Source organism: Silurus aristotelis, assembly GCF_946808225.1.
Source record: "Silurus aristotelis genome assembly, chromosome: 1".
Classification (NCBI taxonomy): Eukaryota; Metazoa; Chordata; class Actinopteri; order Siluriformes; family Siluridae; genus Silurus; species Silurus aristotelis.
The window spans coordinates 18707086-18726843 of NC_139574.1; the positions used below are offsets into that span (position 1 = coordinate 18707086).

At 39.9% G+C, this 19758-nt stretch overlaps 1 protein-coding gene across 1 annotated transcript; it reads left to right on the forward strand.

Annotated features, from left to right (window-relative positions):
• The first annotated feature begins 214 nt into the window (after positions 1–214).
• LOC310730970 (mitogen-activated protein kinase kinase kinase 5) lies at positions 215–18298 on the forward strand. Its single transcript, XM_083550215.1, has 28 exons — positions 215–802; positions 932–1071; positions 2380–2567; positions 3578–3746; positions 4429–4535; positions 4634–4804; positions 5693–5805; positions 6012–6171; positions 6268–6418; positions 6836–6940; positions 7430–7479; positions 8235–8330; positions 8690–8774; positions 9334–9467; positions 9705–9832; positions 10064–10200; positions 10287–10392; positions 10754–10911; positions 11019–11220; positions 12333–12492; positions 12583–12748; positions 12863–13045; positions 13155–13260; positions 13353–13581; positions 14464–14582; positions 16296–16384; positions 16463–16539; positions 17013–18298. The coding sequence occupies exons 1-28, from the start codon at positions 475–477 to the stop codon at positions 17107–17109; spliced, it is 3954 nt and encodes a 1317-aa protein (XP_083406341.1). The 5' UTR covers positions 215–474; the 3' UTR covers positions 17110–18298.
• The last annotated feature ends 1460 nt before the right edge of the window (positions 18299–19758 follow it).

Below are 19758 nucleotides of genomic sequence, written 5' to 3' on the forward strand. Positions count from 1 at the left end.
TTTTTATTTGCATCAATAAATGAAGCTCGATGAGTTCCATTTTCATTATATATGTAATAATTAAATGATATAATATGTAATTGTAATATGATATGCACTTTATTATATTAAGCTATGCCTGGGATAAGAACAGCCCTCCCGGTCCGTGGGAAATTGGTCTTGTGTGGAACTGGTCTGCTGTGGTGGGGGAAAAAAAGGTTTTTTTTTTTTTTTAGAAAGTTAGAATGCATTTCCAGTGATACGTCAACTCCAGATGGCGCTCCCACATCTGGCGCAACGCGATAGCGTAAGTGGGCGGGGGATGTTGACACGTCCGACGGTGAGACGAGACGAAGGGAGAAGCCACGCCCACTCTGTATCACCTGCGTGAATGGGGCGACAGCGTCGTATCCGCGGTCCAGGTACGCGAAACCCGAAGCGTTCAGAAATCATGCGGTTTGACTCTTGAGCGTGGGAAAGGGAAAGGACAAGACGATGTACACGAGCGAGCGCAGGCGCATGAGCCTGCACGAGGTGAAAAGAAGAAACTCTGTCCGAGTTTCGGCTGGAAGTTTATGGCAGGACGCTCTGGCTCTGGAGCTCAGCGCGAACAAGAGCGTGACTTCTCCACGCAGTCGCAGCCGCGCGCTCTCTGTGGTCTACGTGGTGGTGGAAGACGCCTCGGTGCCGCACACGGAGGAACATCTGTCACTGCGCTGCGTCAAGGAAGCCTGCGCGGATTCCCATGCCGAGCTCCAGACCGTCCCGTTTGAGTCGATTGCCCACGCCACGGCCGACACTCTGGATACTTTCTACAACGCAGGCAAGTTAAGGCACGCAGAGAACCATGTCTTGGAATTGGCATTCCACAGCATTGTAATATATCCCCCCAAGCCTACTGACAGTTTCCCCCCCTAAACATTGCCTTCTGCTGTTTTTCTTGTTACTGCAGATGTTGCCATAGTTGAGATGAGTCATTCTCTCAGCCAGCCCTCTCTCTTTTATCACCTCGGTGTCCGAGAGAGCTTCAGCATGACCAATAACATCATATTATACTGCAACAAGCAAGAAAGTGACCTGCAGCTTCTAAAGGTGGGCTTTACTACATGATGTTCAGATCAGAATCGTGTGCAGCAGCTATTTCTTTTTTAATGTTCTGATCAGATCCACCTACTCTGTTGATCCACTTGTGGTTGCAGTCAAGTGGTGTTTGCACAATGTGTTGCTGTGCAGGATGTGTTTATATAGTTTCCATTGATCAGGTTGTGGCATGGGGGTGCAGCATGTCACTGGTGCAAGCTCTCTGCTTTGGTCCTGTGTTTGAAGTTTTGTTTGCTCGCCACGTGCTGGTTGCGAGTTTCCTTTCAGGTTTTTCTGTCCACCTCCTGTGTTATCTCATCCCTTGGTGTGAATGTGTATCCTGCCCTGTGATGGACTTCTGTCATTCCATTATGTATTCTTGCTTAACACCAACAGAATTCCTGGGACATGCTAAAGGTTAAGCAAACCTCTAACCAGAATAAAGCAGTTCCTGAAGATGAATGTCAGTGGTAAGGGTTTAGCATAGAAGCACTGCTGGCCAGGTTAAGATATTCTCGGCACGGCTCGGACATAGTAGTAACGGTGTTTATTTATTTATTTTTTTAAACGTTATGCACCTCTAGCCATGTTGGTCAACTCTGCAAGTATACAGCACACAATATCTCATTTTTACCATCTGCACTTTAATGTTAATCATACTTCAGCCCTTCATTTTGCTGACTGGATATTTTTGGTCCGAATCTATTTCGGTTGTTCAGCCAAATGCTGAAAATTACCCTTAAATAATATTTAGTCGTTGGTGGTCCTGTGATGGGATTTCTTTCTCTGATGAACAGGCTGCACAAGCAGACACACTGTGCATAGTAACAGTTTTCTCTCTCATAAACCAACCCATGAGTGTAAATACGCAGTGAGGTTTACCCAAGTATACTGACATTTCATATAGTCAAGTCAAGTCAATTTTATTTTTATTTTGAGACATTGTCTTAAAGCAGCTTTACAGAAATCAACAGTTAAGGTGAATGGTGTGCATTTATCCCTGATGAGCAGCCATGGCGACTGTGGCAAGGAAAAACTCCCCTAGATGTTGTGAGGAAGAAACCTTGAGAGGAACCAGACTCAGAAGGGGAACCCATCCTCATTTGAGTGACATCAAGAGTTTGATCATAAATCTTTTATTATATATATATATATATATATATATATTATGTGGTTTGTTATATGTATTTTGGTCATAAGAGTATTTGATTGGTCAGACATTGCAATGAATTGACCTTTTCAAAACAAGCTCCAAAATTCTAAAAAGGTTACAAATGAATTTGTTTATTATTTTTGATGAATTGAACATGTCTTAAACAGGAGCAGTGTGGGAGCTACACCTTCATATCTTACATGGTGTCGCCTCAAGGAAATGTGTTTGCCTGTGATGCGACTTTAATGCGGGGAATCACAGAGATCCTGCAGCCTAGCTTTGACATCGAGCCTCTTCTGACACCGTTAGTGGAGCAACTGGTCAAGCTGTTCGAGAATGTGCACGTCCACGCAAGGTTAGTGGTAGGGCTGAACCAGCTAAAATGATTATGTTGAAATGTGACATTCATCGACGTACATTTTCGGTATTGACCATTCCTACTAACATTCATATTTGTAGTGTATTTCAATTATACTTTTATAGGATTTAAATTTTTGATTCATTTTATATATGTTGGCTGCTTGTCTTATGTTGGGTGACAACATTGTGACGTATACATAATTGTCATGTACCATCTTAATTTTTTAATTTTTTTATTTGATGACTTGTTATTTAAAACGTTTCAATATTTCAAAATCACATTGAAAGATTTTCAAGCTTTTTCCCCCCAGAAAACCTGAATTCTTCATTAAAAGGAATCATTACATAACACAACACAGTCAAAACAAAAAATAGAACTTTGCTTTTGTGAAATCTTTTGAAAATCGTCTTATTATTGTTATCATAGCCCTCAGCAGTTATTTAAAGCAATCCAGAAATTATCCCACTAAATCATGTTAGTACTATGGATCGCTTTGATGAGAATATACTTTTATATGGTCTAAAGCATGTGGACACTTTTTGACTGTGATGTCTGTCAAACCCACATGTGATTATTGAACATCATTCCATAGCCATGGCCATTATTATGGACTTGTTTCACCGTCTGGGGCTTTAACAGCCTCCACTTTTCTGAAAAAGCTTAAAGCTAGATTTTGGAATGATGTGGGAATTTGTGTTCGGGGATACAGTCACACTGATTTCTGATAGAGTTGTTGGGGTATAACCTCGAGGAGACATGAGGTGTAGCTTATTTTGTGCACAAAGGGGCATGTCGTGCTGAAACGTGTAAGAACCATTAGTTCTATGGTAGGGAAATTGTAATACCTCAGCATGAAATCTATACAATATTTACAGTACAATGCAATGTGTGTGTCTGTGTGTTATGGTCAGGTGTCCACAAACTGTTGACCCTAGTGTAGCGCTCTGTCAGGCTACTTCATGCTGCTATAATTCCACAAGTTACTCACTTGAACTGTTTTCTAGTGAGTATGTCCATGAATCGATCCGGCGGGAGATCCGAATGGCACGTGATCGTTTCAGTGGGGAATCCTTGAGCCAGGAACTAAATCGAATCCAGAAACGCCTGGACACTGTGGAGCTTCTCAGCCCTGATATAGTGATGAGCCTCTTGCTGTCTTACCGTGATATCCAGGTCAGACATGGTGTGTGTGTGTGTGTGTGTGTGTGTGTGTGTGTGTGTGTGTGCGTGTGTGTGTGCGCGCACGCGCGTGGGTATGAATTTTCTATTGAATTTCCCAGCTGTAAATTTCCTATTTGGATGAATAAAGTGTCAATCAATCAATCAATCAATCAATCAATCAATCATACTGACCGGTTTGCATTCTGGTTATGTGTTATAACCAGTCATGCCTGGATTTGTTTCTGCTTTATGTAATGCCCTCGTTCCTGTTTTACACACAAAACCGATATCAGGGTTCTTGAGTATCACTCAATCCCTATTGTTGTCATCCTTATAACAAACAAATCAGACTTCTTCAAGTTTGTGTTGCTGCTATTTATTAACTTAATGGCTTAATTTAATATCCTTTGTATTAGTGAACAATCCATTCATCCTCAACATAAAATGTCACCAAACAGTTTTAAATATTACATTTATATTGCCATTGTAGCACTCTGGACCAGTAAGCTTCCTACTCTGGATTAATGCTATTAAATTGGAAGCCAGGATCCAGTGCAAATGATGCATAAAGTAATGTAGCAAAACAGTTCAAGCGTATTGTGGTCTTTAATTGGCAAACATATCAGTCACTGTAATAGCTGCCTGTAAAATAAGTAACTGATTGATTGTTGTTTAATATTGGACACTTTCACAGGATTACAATTCCATAATTATTCTGGTGGAAACCCTGACTGACCTGCCCATGTGTGCGGTGGCTGCACAGCCAAATATCAAGTTTCAGTACATATTTGCTTTGAATAGGTAAGCGTTCGTATTTACTTGTTACACATGGACGTCACAATCATGACTACTCTGGGCTATTTTTACATTGGACATGTACGTTTGGTTAATCCGTGTAGGAGGAATTGCCCAGGTGATCGCGAGAAAGCCCTGTCAGTTATTCTGCCTGTGCTAGAGTCAGGTGAGCCAGTGGCCTCCGACGTGTACTGTCTCTGTGGACGAATTTATAAGGACATGTTCCTGAGTTCCGGCTTTAAGGATGAATACTGCCGTGATCAGGCCTGCTACTGGTGAGAGACTTCACCCAGTTCCCATCCACAAACCCTCTCACATCCTACTCCACATTCTTACTCCAGCTACATACAATACCATGTGTATATGTCAGGATAAACAACAAATATGCTTAAATCCATCTTTTAAGTCATTTCCATGGTTAATGGTTAAAAAATAAGGCAATTCAAAGTGGTTATTATTGTGGTACATCTATTTTGAATTTGACATGGGGAGAATAAGCACAGACTTTCCTGTCCACTCATATTTACTGTTTTGCACTCATTGTTTTTTTTATAAACCTTTTTAAACAAGCCATCTTAACTTCAATGAAATTGAATGTAAATTCTGCTGAAGTCTGTGAATGCCCTTGTCTTAGCAAATGTTTTAAGCCCTTCAGCCAAATCATTTACATAAATCTCTGTGATTGGCTATAAAGGAGTTTTCTATGCAAGCCATGCGGGTACATAAGAAAGCCAGAGGTGCTAACTAATGGTCAGTTTTTGAACTTTATAAGCTTTTAAAACCTCTCCTGGTTTGCAGCTCGACCACGGTAATTCAGATGCCGATTTCTGCCTTTACAAGACAGCAGTCTTTAATTTTCACTCCAATCAAATGAATGGAAAAACAGATACAATGTTTGTAAGCCTACCCATGAACACAATACTGTGGTTTCCCAGTATTCACATGCATGCCTTTTGTTTTGGTTTTGACTGCCATTCTGTGTAATTAATACTTTGCATATTTCATGGCTAAAGCACTAGACAATGCTTAGAAGTGTTCCGAGAGAGCCTTATCTCAAATGGCCATTCTGTTGTTGATAAAAAATAATAGTATTTGTCTAATCTTGTGATTCTCCTGTTTTTCGGAAAGCTGTTACATCTCAGTTTTGATTCTTTGTACCCAAGGTATGGTAGGGCGTTTAAAATGGAGCCCTCACTGCACTCGGGCATTAACAACGTGGTACTTCTTATGGCAGCCGGCCATGAATTTGATTCTTCTGTTCAGCTGAGAAAGACTGGTATGTTTATACCGTTGTCTCCATTTAAGGAAACAGTAAAGTTTTGGGTTGAACTTATACCGTTTGACTTTTTTGCCTCCCGGTTTGATTTCTAAACTGAACTTGTATTTAAATACTTATAACCGGTTTTGTGAATAAATGTTAGCAGATTTCTCTGAAACTAAAGCTGTCTATTGTTATGCTTTCTTTTTTGTCCTGGGGGAAAGGCGTCACGCTTAGCAGTTTGCTCGGGAGGAAGGGCAGTTTGGAGAAGATGCATGATTACTGGGATGTAGGTTTCTACCTTGGGGCTGGGATTTTGGCCAACGAGCACAAGAAAGTAATAGACGCCTCAGAAAAACTTTACCGTCTCAAAGCACCAATGTGGTAAATGTCTTCTCATGTCCTTTTAGAACTTTATCACTTATCATGTGTGAGAATAACATTTTGTGTATTATTTTGCCTTGGGGAAATTTCTTACAGGTATGTCGGATCAGTCATGGAGACATACATTCTGTACAAACAGTTTGCCAAGCCACCAGAAGTGAAGCACCCCAAACAGGAAGTTGTGGACTTTTGGATGGAGCTTCACATGCAAGCATGCAAACCTACTATTTCCACAGCACGCTGCCCGGTACGAGTACATTCTCTTCAATTCTATTTTAATATTCTATGTAACTATAAACATCGTCACGAAGAAAACCAGGATAAAAAACAAGATGAAGAAGAAAATGGAACCGATTTTCTTTCAAAAGGCTCCCCAAAAGATGTTCACTAAGAATGTACTGTAAAGGAAAGGACTATTAATTTGCAGTACCTGGAGAGATTATCCACTAAATCTATAGTGAGATTTGGCAATAGGTTCTATTTAGGAAGTGCAAATCTTCAGCATATTTATGTGTGACCAATTTTTTGCAGCCGAAAGTGAGTCAGCAGTCTGGAAACTCTGAGCAGAAGCAGTGTATAGGTCAAAGCTGTAAAGTTTGTCAGAAGTTTGTAAAAATCTCCACTCAAGCACTTCTGTAATGGTCTGTAATGGTTGTCCCTGCAGGTCCTGATCCTAGAGCCTAGTAAAATATTCCAGCCCAGCATATTGAGCGTGAATGAGGAGGACAAGAACCGCACAGTGCACCTGAGACACCTCACGCCACCACAGGTACACACCAGGCTGCATGTGCTCGTCTACTCAGATAACTCAGATAAACTTCTTCTGTGAATGGCACTGGTGATAATACTGAATTATTAACAGGATGTGTAAATAATTAAAGAAATCGAAGAATGGAGGCTTTACTGATCAGTGTGTAAAGCATACCTGTTTATCGCAGTTACCACTGCTGGGGTTTAGTTGTACTATTTGTAATGTGACACATTAGTGTGAAGTTTACACCCAAGCGGCTGGAGCAGCACTGTGTTGAACACGAATAGCGACCGCCTTTGGGTGTTACTTATGCAAGAACAAGAAAGCAGGTTCATCCAAAAAAATTATACTCTATTGTTTATTGTTAGACCGTTTGAATGTGTCTCACAATGTCGTGCCATACACATGAAATGCTTTGTACACTTTATGCATAGTCTGTCTCTAAAAGTGTGTTTGTGTGTCCTTTTACACATGAATAGTCATGTTCGATTGTCTTGCCTCATTTAGATAGGCCTACATGAGTGGACATTTCCTGCATCAGCAATTCGTGGAGTGAGGTATAAACACTCTCTCTTTCTCTTTCTCTTTCTCTCTCTCTCTCTCTCTCTCTCTCTCTCTCTCTCTCTCTCTCTCTCTCTCTCTCTCTCTTTCTCACTCTCTCAAACACACTCTTTTTCTTTCTCTCTTTCCTGCCTCTAACCCCCCACACCCGTCTCTCTGTCTCTACTACTCATTTCCTGATTTATTTTTGTATCTGCCAGTTACATTTTTTGAGTAATGACTGGCTGCAGGTCGACATCATTGTGGACGTCCCCTCTATTTTAGTTGTTCATTTAGGATTCAGTGCTGCAGGTGGCTCATTTTCTAACTACATTTTTGCAACACAAATCACTTGCTGGGTTTGGCAGCTAGTTATCATGGGTTCAGACCTCATCATTAACTCTGGAACACAGGCTGTGTTTATAGTTCTGTCTGCTTGTTTCTGTATTCTACTATTCTATTCTGTAAGTGGCCATCAAGGCCAGCTTCAATTATTTGGGTATAAATGTTGTGTACATTGTAGAATCTCCGTATTGATCTTGTTATAAATTCTAAGATTTTGTCATGCAGTTTGACAATACTTTTCTTATTGATGTTTGCTTAGGGTATTGATTGTTTTTGCACAAATATTACACTGAAAGCAGTGTTGTTAAAGTCTAGCATTCTGTGAAGCAGGATTTATTCATGCTTCCTCTTTATAATAGATGCTTGGAGAGAAATGCTGATGTGTATGCTATATATATTACAAGCTCTGACATGTTACCACTTTTAGCATTTCTAAATTTGATGAGCGGAGCTGTTTCCTGTATGTGCTTTACAACTCCGATGACTTCCAGCTGTACTTCCCAAGCGATCTGCACTGCAAAGGGTGAGTGCCAACAAAAGCTGAAGGGTGGGACCCTGTTTTTCTCATACATTTCAGCCAAAATCAGACTTGAATGGAATCAGTTTGAGTTAAAGAGTATCAACCAGGAAAATTACACCCAGGATTTTTTTTCTTTATTGGCTTGTAACGTCTGTCACGTCTTAGTAATGAAAAAGGTCCTTTTTTAAAGTGTTTTTTGGCCTGATTTCTTTAAAAGCCTGGCGCAAGTCAGTGCGATCATGTTTGTCTTTTTTGGCGTGTATTTAAACAATAACTAAAAAAGATTTGAAGAAACCCATTAATTTTGTTTACATTTCTGGGGTTTCTAATGTGTTCACGTGAGTGTGACTTTCTTTATTCAGATTCTGTGAGCTGGTGAACTCTCTAATCTGTCAGCCAGAGGGTGCTGGGGATGACTCCAGCTCAGACAGTGGAGGACTGTTAGAGGTCAGTACTAGTATTTGAAGTAATTGTTCAGATCCTTATGTTTGCTTATTTGTCCAGCTTCAAACAAATACGCTTTGACAAATCGACTGTTCACTTGCTGCCTATATATTTCACAGCTTGACGGGTGCCTTTGTAACAAGCTAATTAATGCTAATTTTACTTTACCTGTCTAAGCTATGGTGTATTTAATGGTATTCCAGGTATACAAATAACCAACACGAAGGAATAGATTTGTTGAATCTACTTATATTGTCTTTTAACTGAGAGAGAGATATAGAGAGAGGGAGAGGGATGTAAAACAGGGGGGCTGAATGCTGTAATATAAGCAATAACAGGTACTAAGCTTTCTTTTGATGCTCCACAACATTAAATGTCGCTTCAAATACATGATGTATCTATATATAAGCAGAATAGTGCACAGTTATACAAAAATAACCTCTTTGTGCAGGATTGTGCTTCACTCCAACTTACAATACGTGGTCTGGCGTGTTATTTCCTTATACAAATTTTCAGTCCCTGCTCAACACCTTGTGACTTCAGTGTGCTATATTTCCCTCAGTACATGTATGAGAAAGGAGAGAATGGAGAGAAGGTGGTGTTGGGGAGAGGAACATATGGAGTGGTGTATGCTGGACGAGACTTGAGCAATCAAGTGCGCATCGCCATCAAGGAGATTCCAGAGAAAGACAGCACGTATGGGCAGACCTTTTTTCCCTCCCAATTTTCATCTCGTTGGACATTGGAATGAATTGGTTAGATACCATGTGCAGTTTTTTTTTTTTTTTTTTCGGCAGTGTTTAATTACTGGAAAACATATGATCATTTCCTGCTTGAGAAACTGAAGCCTGTTCAGAATTTTGTTTATCAAGCATTATAACTTCTTTTTTCCCTCTCTCTCCCTACACTTTTGCATTTATTTGTGTGTCCCAGTTACTCTCAGCCTCTCCATGAAGAGATCGCCTTGCACAAGAGACTGAAGCATCGCAACATTGTGCAGTACCTGGGCTCCGTCAGCGAGGGAGGCTTCATCAAGATTTTCATGGAGGAAGTGCCAGGAGGTAAAAATGCTCCACCCTACTCACTGTTATAACGTCAACCAACATTACGCTTCATACCAGATTTTCATGGTCACCGGGAACGTCTTTCAAGTGTGTGCGTGTGAGGGAGGATTTCTGTCATTCCAGAAATGCTTTTGCTCTAATAACGCAACATGCACACGCACGTGCACACAGAGCCTATACCTAACTTAGCCAAAAAAAGAACAAACTACTTTTCTTTTGTTTCTACAGGAAGCCTGTCTTCACTCTTAAGGTCAAAGTGGGGTCCTCTTAAAGACAATGAGCCCACTATTGTCTTCTACACCAAGCAGGTTTTGGAGGGACTGAAATACCTGCATGATAACCAAATAGTTCACAGAGATATTAAGGTACATATTGAATTAATGTTTAGAGCAAGTCTGATGTATGAACATGTGTATTCAAATATTGTTTATTTCTATAATTCTTCCACTAGGGTGATAATGTACTCATCAACACGTATAGTGGTGTACTCAAGATATCTGATTTTGGAACATCTAAAAGACTAGCAGGAATCAACCCTTGTACAGAAACCTTTACAGGTGACCTTTATCTTTAAATGACTTTTCATTAACATTACTTTTTTGTTTATGTGTGTGTGTGTGTGTGTGTGTGTGTGTGTGTGTGTGTGTGTGTGTGTGTGGACTCAAACAAAGTTCACTATCAGGATTAAATCAAATTCCACACAAATTCATGTTCAGATTGCACACATCATTCTTTCTGACACATCTGCCCCCTTGTTTGTTTTACTTCATATACTTGTCTTGCCCTCTGTTGGAATAATTGCTAAATGATTAAAAAAAATAGTTTTAATTTAATCCAGCCTCTGTGTGTGTGCGTTAAGCACGTTACAAACACTTTGAAAACTTATGTAGCCATTTATTTTCATTGCTTACTCTGTAGGTACTCTGCAATACATGGCTCCAGAGATTATAGATCAGGGCCCGCGGGGTTATGGTAAACCGGCTGATATCTGGTCTCTAGGCTGCACCATTATAGAGATGGCTTCTGGGAAAACGCCTTTTCATGAGCTGGGTAGCCCACAGGCTGCTATGTTTAAGGTATTACCACAAACAGAGACAAATATGTGTTTGTTACATTGCTGGATTATGAGTTATTCATTATGTGATGAATAGATTAGAATGATTAAAGTAAGCCTTTATTACAGGTCGGCATGTTTAAGATCCACCCCACTATGCCAGCGTGCCTGTCAGAGGAGGCGAAATCCTTCCTCATGCGCTGCTTTGAACCCAATCCTGACAAGAGGGCGATAGCATCTGACTTGCTGAAGGATGCTTTTCTTAAGAGCAGCGTTAAGAAGAGGAGCAAACCATCACTCATCTTAACCGAGAGAGAGCTTATCTCCCCTGGTGAGCCAGCACGACTTTGGAACCATCAACACTGGTTTATACTTTTGTATTGAAGCATGTTTCATACCTGTGACATGACATAGATAGGGGGGTTTATGGGTAAACACAGTGAACAGAAGCACACAGAAGGGCCAAGTACTTCACCTTCAGAACCTCGGCAGGGCATGGTGTGGAGCTATAGTGCTACTTGTCAGGCAAGATTGATTGGTTGGACAGGGAAGTGTCTGGCCTTGAAGTGAAAGCATAAGCAACCAATTGTTTGAGTGTTTTATTTTGTCAACTTATCCAGTTATCTGACTGCATAAAAACAAAAATGATGCACCACTTTTTAATGATTCTAATGTAGGCTTTTTGAAAGAATTAAAAATGGCCTTAAAAATGTGCTTATAGAAATTAAAAGCTGCTTTTCCAGCTACTATTATTTCATCAGTATGGTTCCAAAAATGCATGCTTACCTGTAAATATATACAGCATTATATATGCAATTCCATAATGAATGATCAACTTTGAATCGTCTAAAAGTAGTCATGCTTCAGGTTGATGGTTTTGCATATTTGTATTTAATAGTTGATATTCGCACTAGCCTTTTTTTTTTTTTTTTATTTCCTGTTTCATTGAACAAACATTTCTGCCACTTGCAGCTTCTGATGGTACACAACTGTTTGACCAGCAGAGCAATATGACCTCATGTTCTTGTAAATACACGGCACAAGAAATATAAACTAGGCTGTATCACAACACAGATAAACCTTGTATTGTATCTTAGCCTTCGGCTTTATAAGAATTCAGCGGTAGCGTTTTTAAGAATTGTCCATATCTTTATTCTGTTGATCTTGAAATTTACGAGCTCTGAAATTTATCAGTGCAAATGGTTTATTAGTCAGATTGTTTGTTATTAAACAGGGAATCCACTTACATATTGACATCAGTAAAAATACATTTTGAAAAAACATTTTTTTTAAAAATGGGATAAAACCCTAAGCCAGTTACAACATTTAAATCAAAGCCGACTAAACAACCCAGTAAGACTAAACAAAAAGATATGTCAGCAAACAAATGTAGGAAGGAAGAAAATGAGTGACAATTCTGCTTTTCTAATTTGGTTTTGACAGCCGGAGAATACCAGAGGAGCATGTCTGTACCCATAACTGTGACTGTAGAGGACACAGATAGTACAGAGCTGTCTGGTTCCCTCAATCTGAGTAAAACGATCGACTGCCTCCGAGAAAATGACATTTCAGAGAGCCCTTCCTGCACAAACAACTTCCTGCTGTGAGTGTGGCATGTGACTTTTTTTCAATCACTCAATGATCTTTGTTAGGATTTTTGTGTTTCTGAGTGGTGTTTTTGTGTGTGAGACAGGACACCAGAGGGACCACAGGGGGACATGATGAGTCCTTCTGCTACAGGAGAGAACCTTGGTCTCTTCCTTCTCCGGAAAGACAGTGAGAGGAGAAACACTTTACACCGTGTCCTTACTGACTACATCAGCGAAGTACTACAAAATATAACTGAATCACTCCCACAGGTATACATACTGTATTTAAATATTGTATACATGCGGCTTTTGTGTTTTGCCTATTGTGCAAAATAAAATAGAATTGAAATTTGTATTTGAAAGCCTTTGCCATTTGCCCTACAGACTGAAGAGCCCTGCATCAACTCTGAGCACATAAAGCATATGATTGGTTGTCTGCGAGAAAACATCCGCTCCCCAGACAGAAGGCAGCTGACCAACCGACTCCAGAAGTTGCGCACTAGCCTGCATGATGATGCAGTACCTCTCTGCAGCCTGCAAGCGGCACTCTTTAGCTTCCAGGACGCTGTAAGTGACCATCATTATGCACTGATCACTCAAGTGGGGATTAAATCCACTGTTTTTGCTCTTGAGCGGATTCTAAATGTTGCATTGTTAAATATGTCGTTGTGTACAGGTAAAGAAGGTGCTCCGGCAGCAGCAGGTGAAACCCCACTGGATGTTTGCTTTGGATAACCTGCTCAGACAGGCTGTGCAAGATGCCATTACCGTGCTCCTGCCAGGTATATTTCACATTCGAACAAAGGACTAAAATCGTCGCTACGTGTTTCATAACTTCAAGCATCACTTCCCTCTGCTTCTGTGTGCCACTCAGAGCTCAAGCTGCAGCTCCAGTCATCCTTCGAGGCAGAGGAGGGTTCTCCTGAAACTGAACAGCTGGACAAAGAACCAAATAAAGAGCCACACAGGGAAACTAAAGGCACATCTCAAGAACCTCAGCAGCACAGACCAGAGAGCATCAGTTCCAGGTGGCCCAATGGCCCCCTCACTGGTTGTAACCCCCTCGCCCAGGAATTCATCTTGTTGTGCCAGGAAACCAGGAGGTAGCCCACTTGCTGATTATTTTGTTTAATTTAATTTAAAATTACTTTCTTCACAGAGAAAAACTTTTGAATATCAACAACATGTACACTTTTTTAAGTTGACCAGATAATGTGTACAAATGCATATACGAACAGAAGATGCACCATTTGTTTGAATGTTTGTTTGTTTAGAAAGCTTCATATATTTTATAAGGCCTTTTGTTGAGACTAGAGTTTTTCTATTTTAATGTGGGCGTGAGTGAGCACGCTCAGAGCTCACAATCAAAAAAAACTTGTTGTGCATTGCTTTTCTAGTGTTTATTAATTACACACTGACAGTTCTCACAGTGTTTCCTGAGTTTCTATGGGCACAAGGGTCAATTTTTTTTATTACTGAGTTTGAAAATACAGATAGCGATGTGACTATTTGAAAGACTGAACAGATCCAGCTGGAGGAATATACACCTTTAATATGAAAGTTGTTCTTGGATAACTTTAAATCAAGCAGACAAATATATACATGTGAAACAATAGTGAACATTCTCTGACTTTGTATTTTCATTAAAATCTGAAAAAAGTTCGGATTAAAGCCACTCAAGTGACTACGCAGCTTGACCCAGAACTACAGTGATCAAATATGATAATGATGATTATAGTAGATAACTGTCACCACCATATGCATCAAATACAAAACTTGTTCTTTGCTGCTCGAAAAGACGTGTCTAGCTCTTCTTTTCATCCAGTTTTTTGTAAGGGCAACAGACAACCTGTATTTCTTTAAATGCCCTTCCATTTGTACACTGAGAGCAAGCTCCCGAACGTCCGAAAGGGCATTGGTGAGAAATTATAGATGTTTGTGAACCCCAATGATAATATAATCTATGCTTTCATTCTAATTTCCAGGTTGCTGACTCAGCTTAATGAGAAGGAGAAGGAGTACCAAGAACTTTTATTGAACTCGCTGCAGAACGTACAAGGAGCAATAAACACAATAAAGGTCACAGTGGCAACAGAAAGCAGTGGTAAAAATATATTTTTTTTACTTTTGCCCCAGTTTTTTTTCTTTTTCTTTAAACTTTTACAATAATTAAAATTACAGTATTAGAAGATATTAAGATATTAGAAACGTCCTCAAATACATACAGTAAGTACAGAATGAAATAATACGAAAGTAAATGTCTGTATGTAGATAGCTTTTGTCTGAACCTGCTGGAAGATATGAGAAAGAAATGGTGCACAGCTGGATTTTCCTCACTTGCTGATGCATGTCTGCTAACCTGATATGTATAGCTAACGAATAATGTGGGCTATTGCATTAGTCATTAGCCACACCCTGATAATGACAATAAGCTGTTGCGTGAATCATGCTTTATTTAGAAGGATACAGTGGGGCAAAAAAGTATTTAGTCAGCCACCAATTGTGCAAGTTCTCCCACTTAAAAAGATAAGAGAGGCCTGTAATTTTTATCATAGGTACACTTCAACTATGAGAGACAAAATGAGAAAAGAAAATCCCAAAAAACACTGTCTGATTTTTAAATAATTTATTTGCAAATTATCGTGGGAAATAAGTATTTGGTCAACAACAAAAGTTCATCTCAATACTTATATACCCTTTGTTGGCAATGACAAAGATCAAACGGTTTCTGTAAGTCTCCACAAGGTTTTTACACACTGTTGCTGGTAGTTTGGCCCATTCCTCCATGCAGATCTCCTCCAGAGCAGTGATGTTTTGGGGCTGTCGCTGGGCAACATGGATTTCCAACTCCCTCCAAAGATTTTCTTTGGGGTTGAGATCTGGAGACTGGCTAGGCCACTCCAGGACCTTGAAATGCTTCTTACGAAGCCACTCCTTCATTGCCCGGGTGGTGTGTTTGGGATCATTGTCATGCTGAAAGACCCAGCCACGTTTCATCTTAAATGACCTTGCTGATGGAAGGAGGTTTTCACTCAAAATCTCACGATACATGGCCCCATTCATTCTTTCCTTTACACGGATCAGTCGTCCTGGTCCCTTTGCAGAAAAACAGTCCCAAAGCATGATGTTTCCGCCCCCATGCTTCACAGTAGGTATGGTGTTATTTGGATGCAACTCAGCATTCTTTTTTCTCCAAACACATCAAGTTGAGTTTTTACCAAGAAGTTCTATTTTGGTTTCATCTGACCATATGACATTCTCCCAATCCTCTTCTGGATCATCCAAATGCTCTCTAGCAAACTTCAAACTTCCGGGCCCGGACATGTACTGGCTTAAACAGGGGGACAGAGTCGCATTTAAGGACAGTTTTATGTGATGCAGTTTTGTAGCTTTTACTTATTGAATTTGGGTTGAATGATTTTCCAAATAGGAATTCAGTAGATATTTGCTTTGCACTTTCTTAGGAAGTGAGAAATGGGTTTGCCAAATCCAGAATATACTTGAAACACCCACCCACCTAAAAAAACACAGTATGTAGAAAAAAAGCACAGGGCAATGGGTTTTTAGTGAACAGATGGATAAAGGCTATGGGTGTGGATTGAAATTCTGTAGAATCTGTAACATTTTCTCTAATATTGATGTGACTTTTCATTTCATTTTCTTGGCATGGTGGCATTGCACACGAATAGATGAGCGCTCTCGTTTCTTTTCTTTCTTCCTCCACTCTGGCTCTTCAAATGTCTGTCAGCGGAAATCACTTGTGAATGAGGTAATTATATCTATCTAACACGTTCTGGCATGTCATCATCCCGCGCAGATAATAAAGCCGTCTGCCAAAATACTCAGACCCTGGCCATGGTGCGCTGGCTGAAGGCCGTCCCAGTTGATGAGCACACCATAAACACAGTGAGTGTGTCTCTCTTGCACTTTCCTCATCACTGACAAACATTACTGTGTGAAAGTAAATTAAATTTTCTTGTCCAGCTTGTGACTCACAGCTTCACGTTAGACATCCTTCTCCATATGGCCTGCAGAGATGACCTCAAGTACTGTGGCATCAAGTAAGCATTTTTTTCACAACTCAGCCTTGTTTCATTATAAGTGGTGGCCAAATTCAATCATCGACTAATTCATTAGCTCACTAACAGGGCATGTGAAAGCTCCACTGTCCAGTTTAGTCCTGGCAGCAACAAACATGTAGAACATAGTACACCTTTCGAAGTTTGACAGCTATCAAATAAAAATTTATTATAAGACTATAATGTTTAATCACAAGGTGCCTTTATTTTATGTGCTGTAACATACCTTTGTGTTCCTGATTCTAAAATGCATCCATTCACATTCATTTTCCCAGTAAGAATTGGACAGTGTAGGTCACACCAACATGAAGCACATTAACACACACATTCCAGAAGAACCATCTTTACTTTGTGAAACAAGTAGTATTTTGTTTCCTGGTTGTTGAACCTGTTTGTTCCTGGGACACTGCTGCTTTGAATTCATTCAGAAATTGTTTCTGGGTGTGTACTCACAGAGGTGGGATGGTGTGTCGTCTTTGGGGAGCCATTTCAACACAAAAGAAGAGTCACCTGAGCGTGGTCACAGAGGACAGTGAAGAAACCGTACTCTAAATTACCACTCTGGGGCTCGAGGATCATATGAGCTCAGTGAGCTTTGAACATTTTTCTCATGTGCTTTTCGTTTGGGATCTTGGTGTATTTATTCCGTTTCACCGGGGAAGATGAACAACGACGCTGAACTTCGCTGCCTTTTCTAAAATGATGTTATACTTTTTCTCTCTGTATGTTGTTATGTTCTGGTTTATGGATGTGTATTTATGTGGGAATGTGTATATGTATGCAGAAGGAGTAAAGTTTTCCCACCAAAGAAGGTTTCACATACTGTAAAAACACTTCAGAGAGCTTAACTACCTAAAGAATCTTTAAAACTCATGTTTATGATTGTTTTTATGTGAAGCTATATTATATATAGTTACACATGAGTAAGATTTTAGATATAGACAGGTGAAAACAACAATAACATAGGAACACAGTTTTAATGTGCCTTGGTAAGTCCCTGGAAATGTACTGGTTAAATAAATGCTATTCTTCCAAAACAAATTCTCTCAGTTGGTGTTTTGATGATGTTAGTGAAGAGCGCCCTCTAATAATTCTCCCATATCTGTTTGGATAGTTTGAGATCTAGTAAACATCAGGGCTACAGCATATCATATTCATATTGATCAAACAATGCAGAAAGTCCTCAGACTTTGTGGATAAGGATGTTATCATTTTTGGCAAAGACTTTCCCTATCATTATAGAAATGTTCCATCAAAGGATTAAAGATGATTAGACAGGACAGCTTTGTATTGATCTGCAGTGACCATATCCTCCATGATAACAAGTGAACCCAGAGCATGCCAGCAAAATGTCCCCACAGTATAACAACTATTGTTTAAGTTTGCTACTCGTGTGTATGTAAAGCTGTGGGAATGTGTGGGACATGGCATTTTATTTATTATGAACAAATTTTTTTTTCACACCCTTTAATTTCAGAAGCAATTAGCTTGCGTAAGACAGCTGCAAAAACTGTGACCTTTTTAAGATCGATTTGATGTACTATGATTTTTATTTTTCAAGGTCTGTTCTGAGCTCCAGCTCTTTTGTATATTCTTTGGAATTGGACATATCTTAAACATGCAGTCTGTAAATCTTACACTTTACAATGAACCCACTTTTTGGTATCTGTAAGGCTTTTTTCTTTTTCTCTCTAACACAAACACTACAATATAACAGAAATTAAAGCAATCGGTTCCTCTTGCACCATGTCCTGTTTCACTAATTATGTGTTTATTATTACTTAAGTGTTTTCGAGTTCACACACTTTCAGTTAGCATTTTATCCTGGTGAGGGTTGTGATGTATTTAGAGACTGTTTTAGCACATTGAGCATAAGGAGTGGAGACACTGGATGGCACAGCACATGCTACTATGGACAATTTATTGCAGCCTATCTACCTACTGGCATGTTTTTAAGGCATACAAGCAGGTACTCTGGGTTTCCTAAAGACATACACAAAAACCCAGACAGTAATCTGAGCTCATGATTAAACCTAGTACCGTAGAGCTGTGAGGATGCAGTTCCCATTCTTCCCATTTGATTTGCTTTGATTTAAGATCTTAGTGTGTTGAAAAGTCTGGAATGTATGAAGAACAGAATAAAGAAGAGGAAATTTGCTTATGAAGTAATTTAGAACACCATACAAGTAATCAATGTACTGTGGTGAGACCTGTAATGTATGGTTTAGAGACAGTGGCATTGAGTAAAAGACAGGAGGTGGAGCTGGAGGTAGCAGAGCTGAAGATGTTGAGGTTTTCGTTGGGAGTGACGAGGATGGACGAGGATGGACAGGATCAGAAATTAGTTTATTAGAGGGACAATGCATGTAGGACGTTTTGGAGACAAGGTGAGGGAGGCACAATTGAGATGGTTTGGACATGTGCAGAGGAGGGACATGGGGTATATCGGTAGGAGAATGCTGAGGATGGAGCCACCAGGAAGGAGGAAAAGAGGAAGATCAAGGAGGAGGTTTATGGATGTGGTGAGGGAAGACATGCAGGTAGTTGGGGTGAAAGAGGCAGATGTAGAGGACAGGGGGTATGAAGAAGGATGGTCCGCTGTGGCAAACCCCTAATGGGAGAAGCCAAAAGAAGAAGATATATGTAATAGATGTAGGGTTGCAAGTCTGGGCCAAATAGTTCAAATATTTTCCTAACTTGACATCAGTCAGGGCAGTGTGGTGGATGTGAGGCAGCTCTGAACAGTTTGAACATCCTTCGTGTTTTCATACTGTTGACTTCACCGTAGCAACAGCTGTCTCACTTTTTTGTGTTCCAGCCACCCACTTATTCCCCTCCTATCTGCGTGTGTGTGTGTGTGTGTGTGTGTGTGTGTGTGTGTGTGTGTGTGTGTGTGTGTGTGTGTGTGTTTGTTTGTGTTTGTGTGTATCCCATGTTTTGTGTTACTGCACATTCATTTGTAAGGATTAAACTGGAGAATGGCAGCTGAAAATTCCATTACTAAATTACTAATTTATCTCATTATATTGTTACATGAGAGATGTTTTGACTTTGGACATGTACATGCTTGCCACTTCATTACATTAATGAGACACAGGGAGAATTGTGTGTGTTGAAACTTGCGTGGTATTTTATTTATTTATGTATTTTTATTAGTTTTTTATTTTAATTTAGTTTTTCCACAGGATTTATGATTAAATT

Coding starts and splice junctions, on each gene's coding strand:
- LOC310730970 (XM_083550215.1), top strand. CDS start 475: ATGTACACGAGCGAGCGCAGGCGCATGAGCCTGCACGAGGTGAAAAGA. Junction 7,480..8,234: donor TCAGCAATTCGTGGAGTGAG/GTATAAACACTC, acceptor TACCACTTTTAG/CATTTCTAAATTTGATGAGC. Junction 10,201..10,286: donor TAGTTCACAGAGATATTAAG/GTACATATTGAA, acceptor TTCTTCCACTAG/GGTGATAATGTACTCATCAA.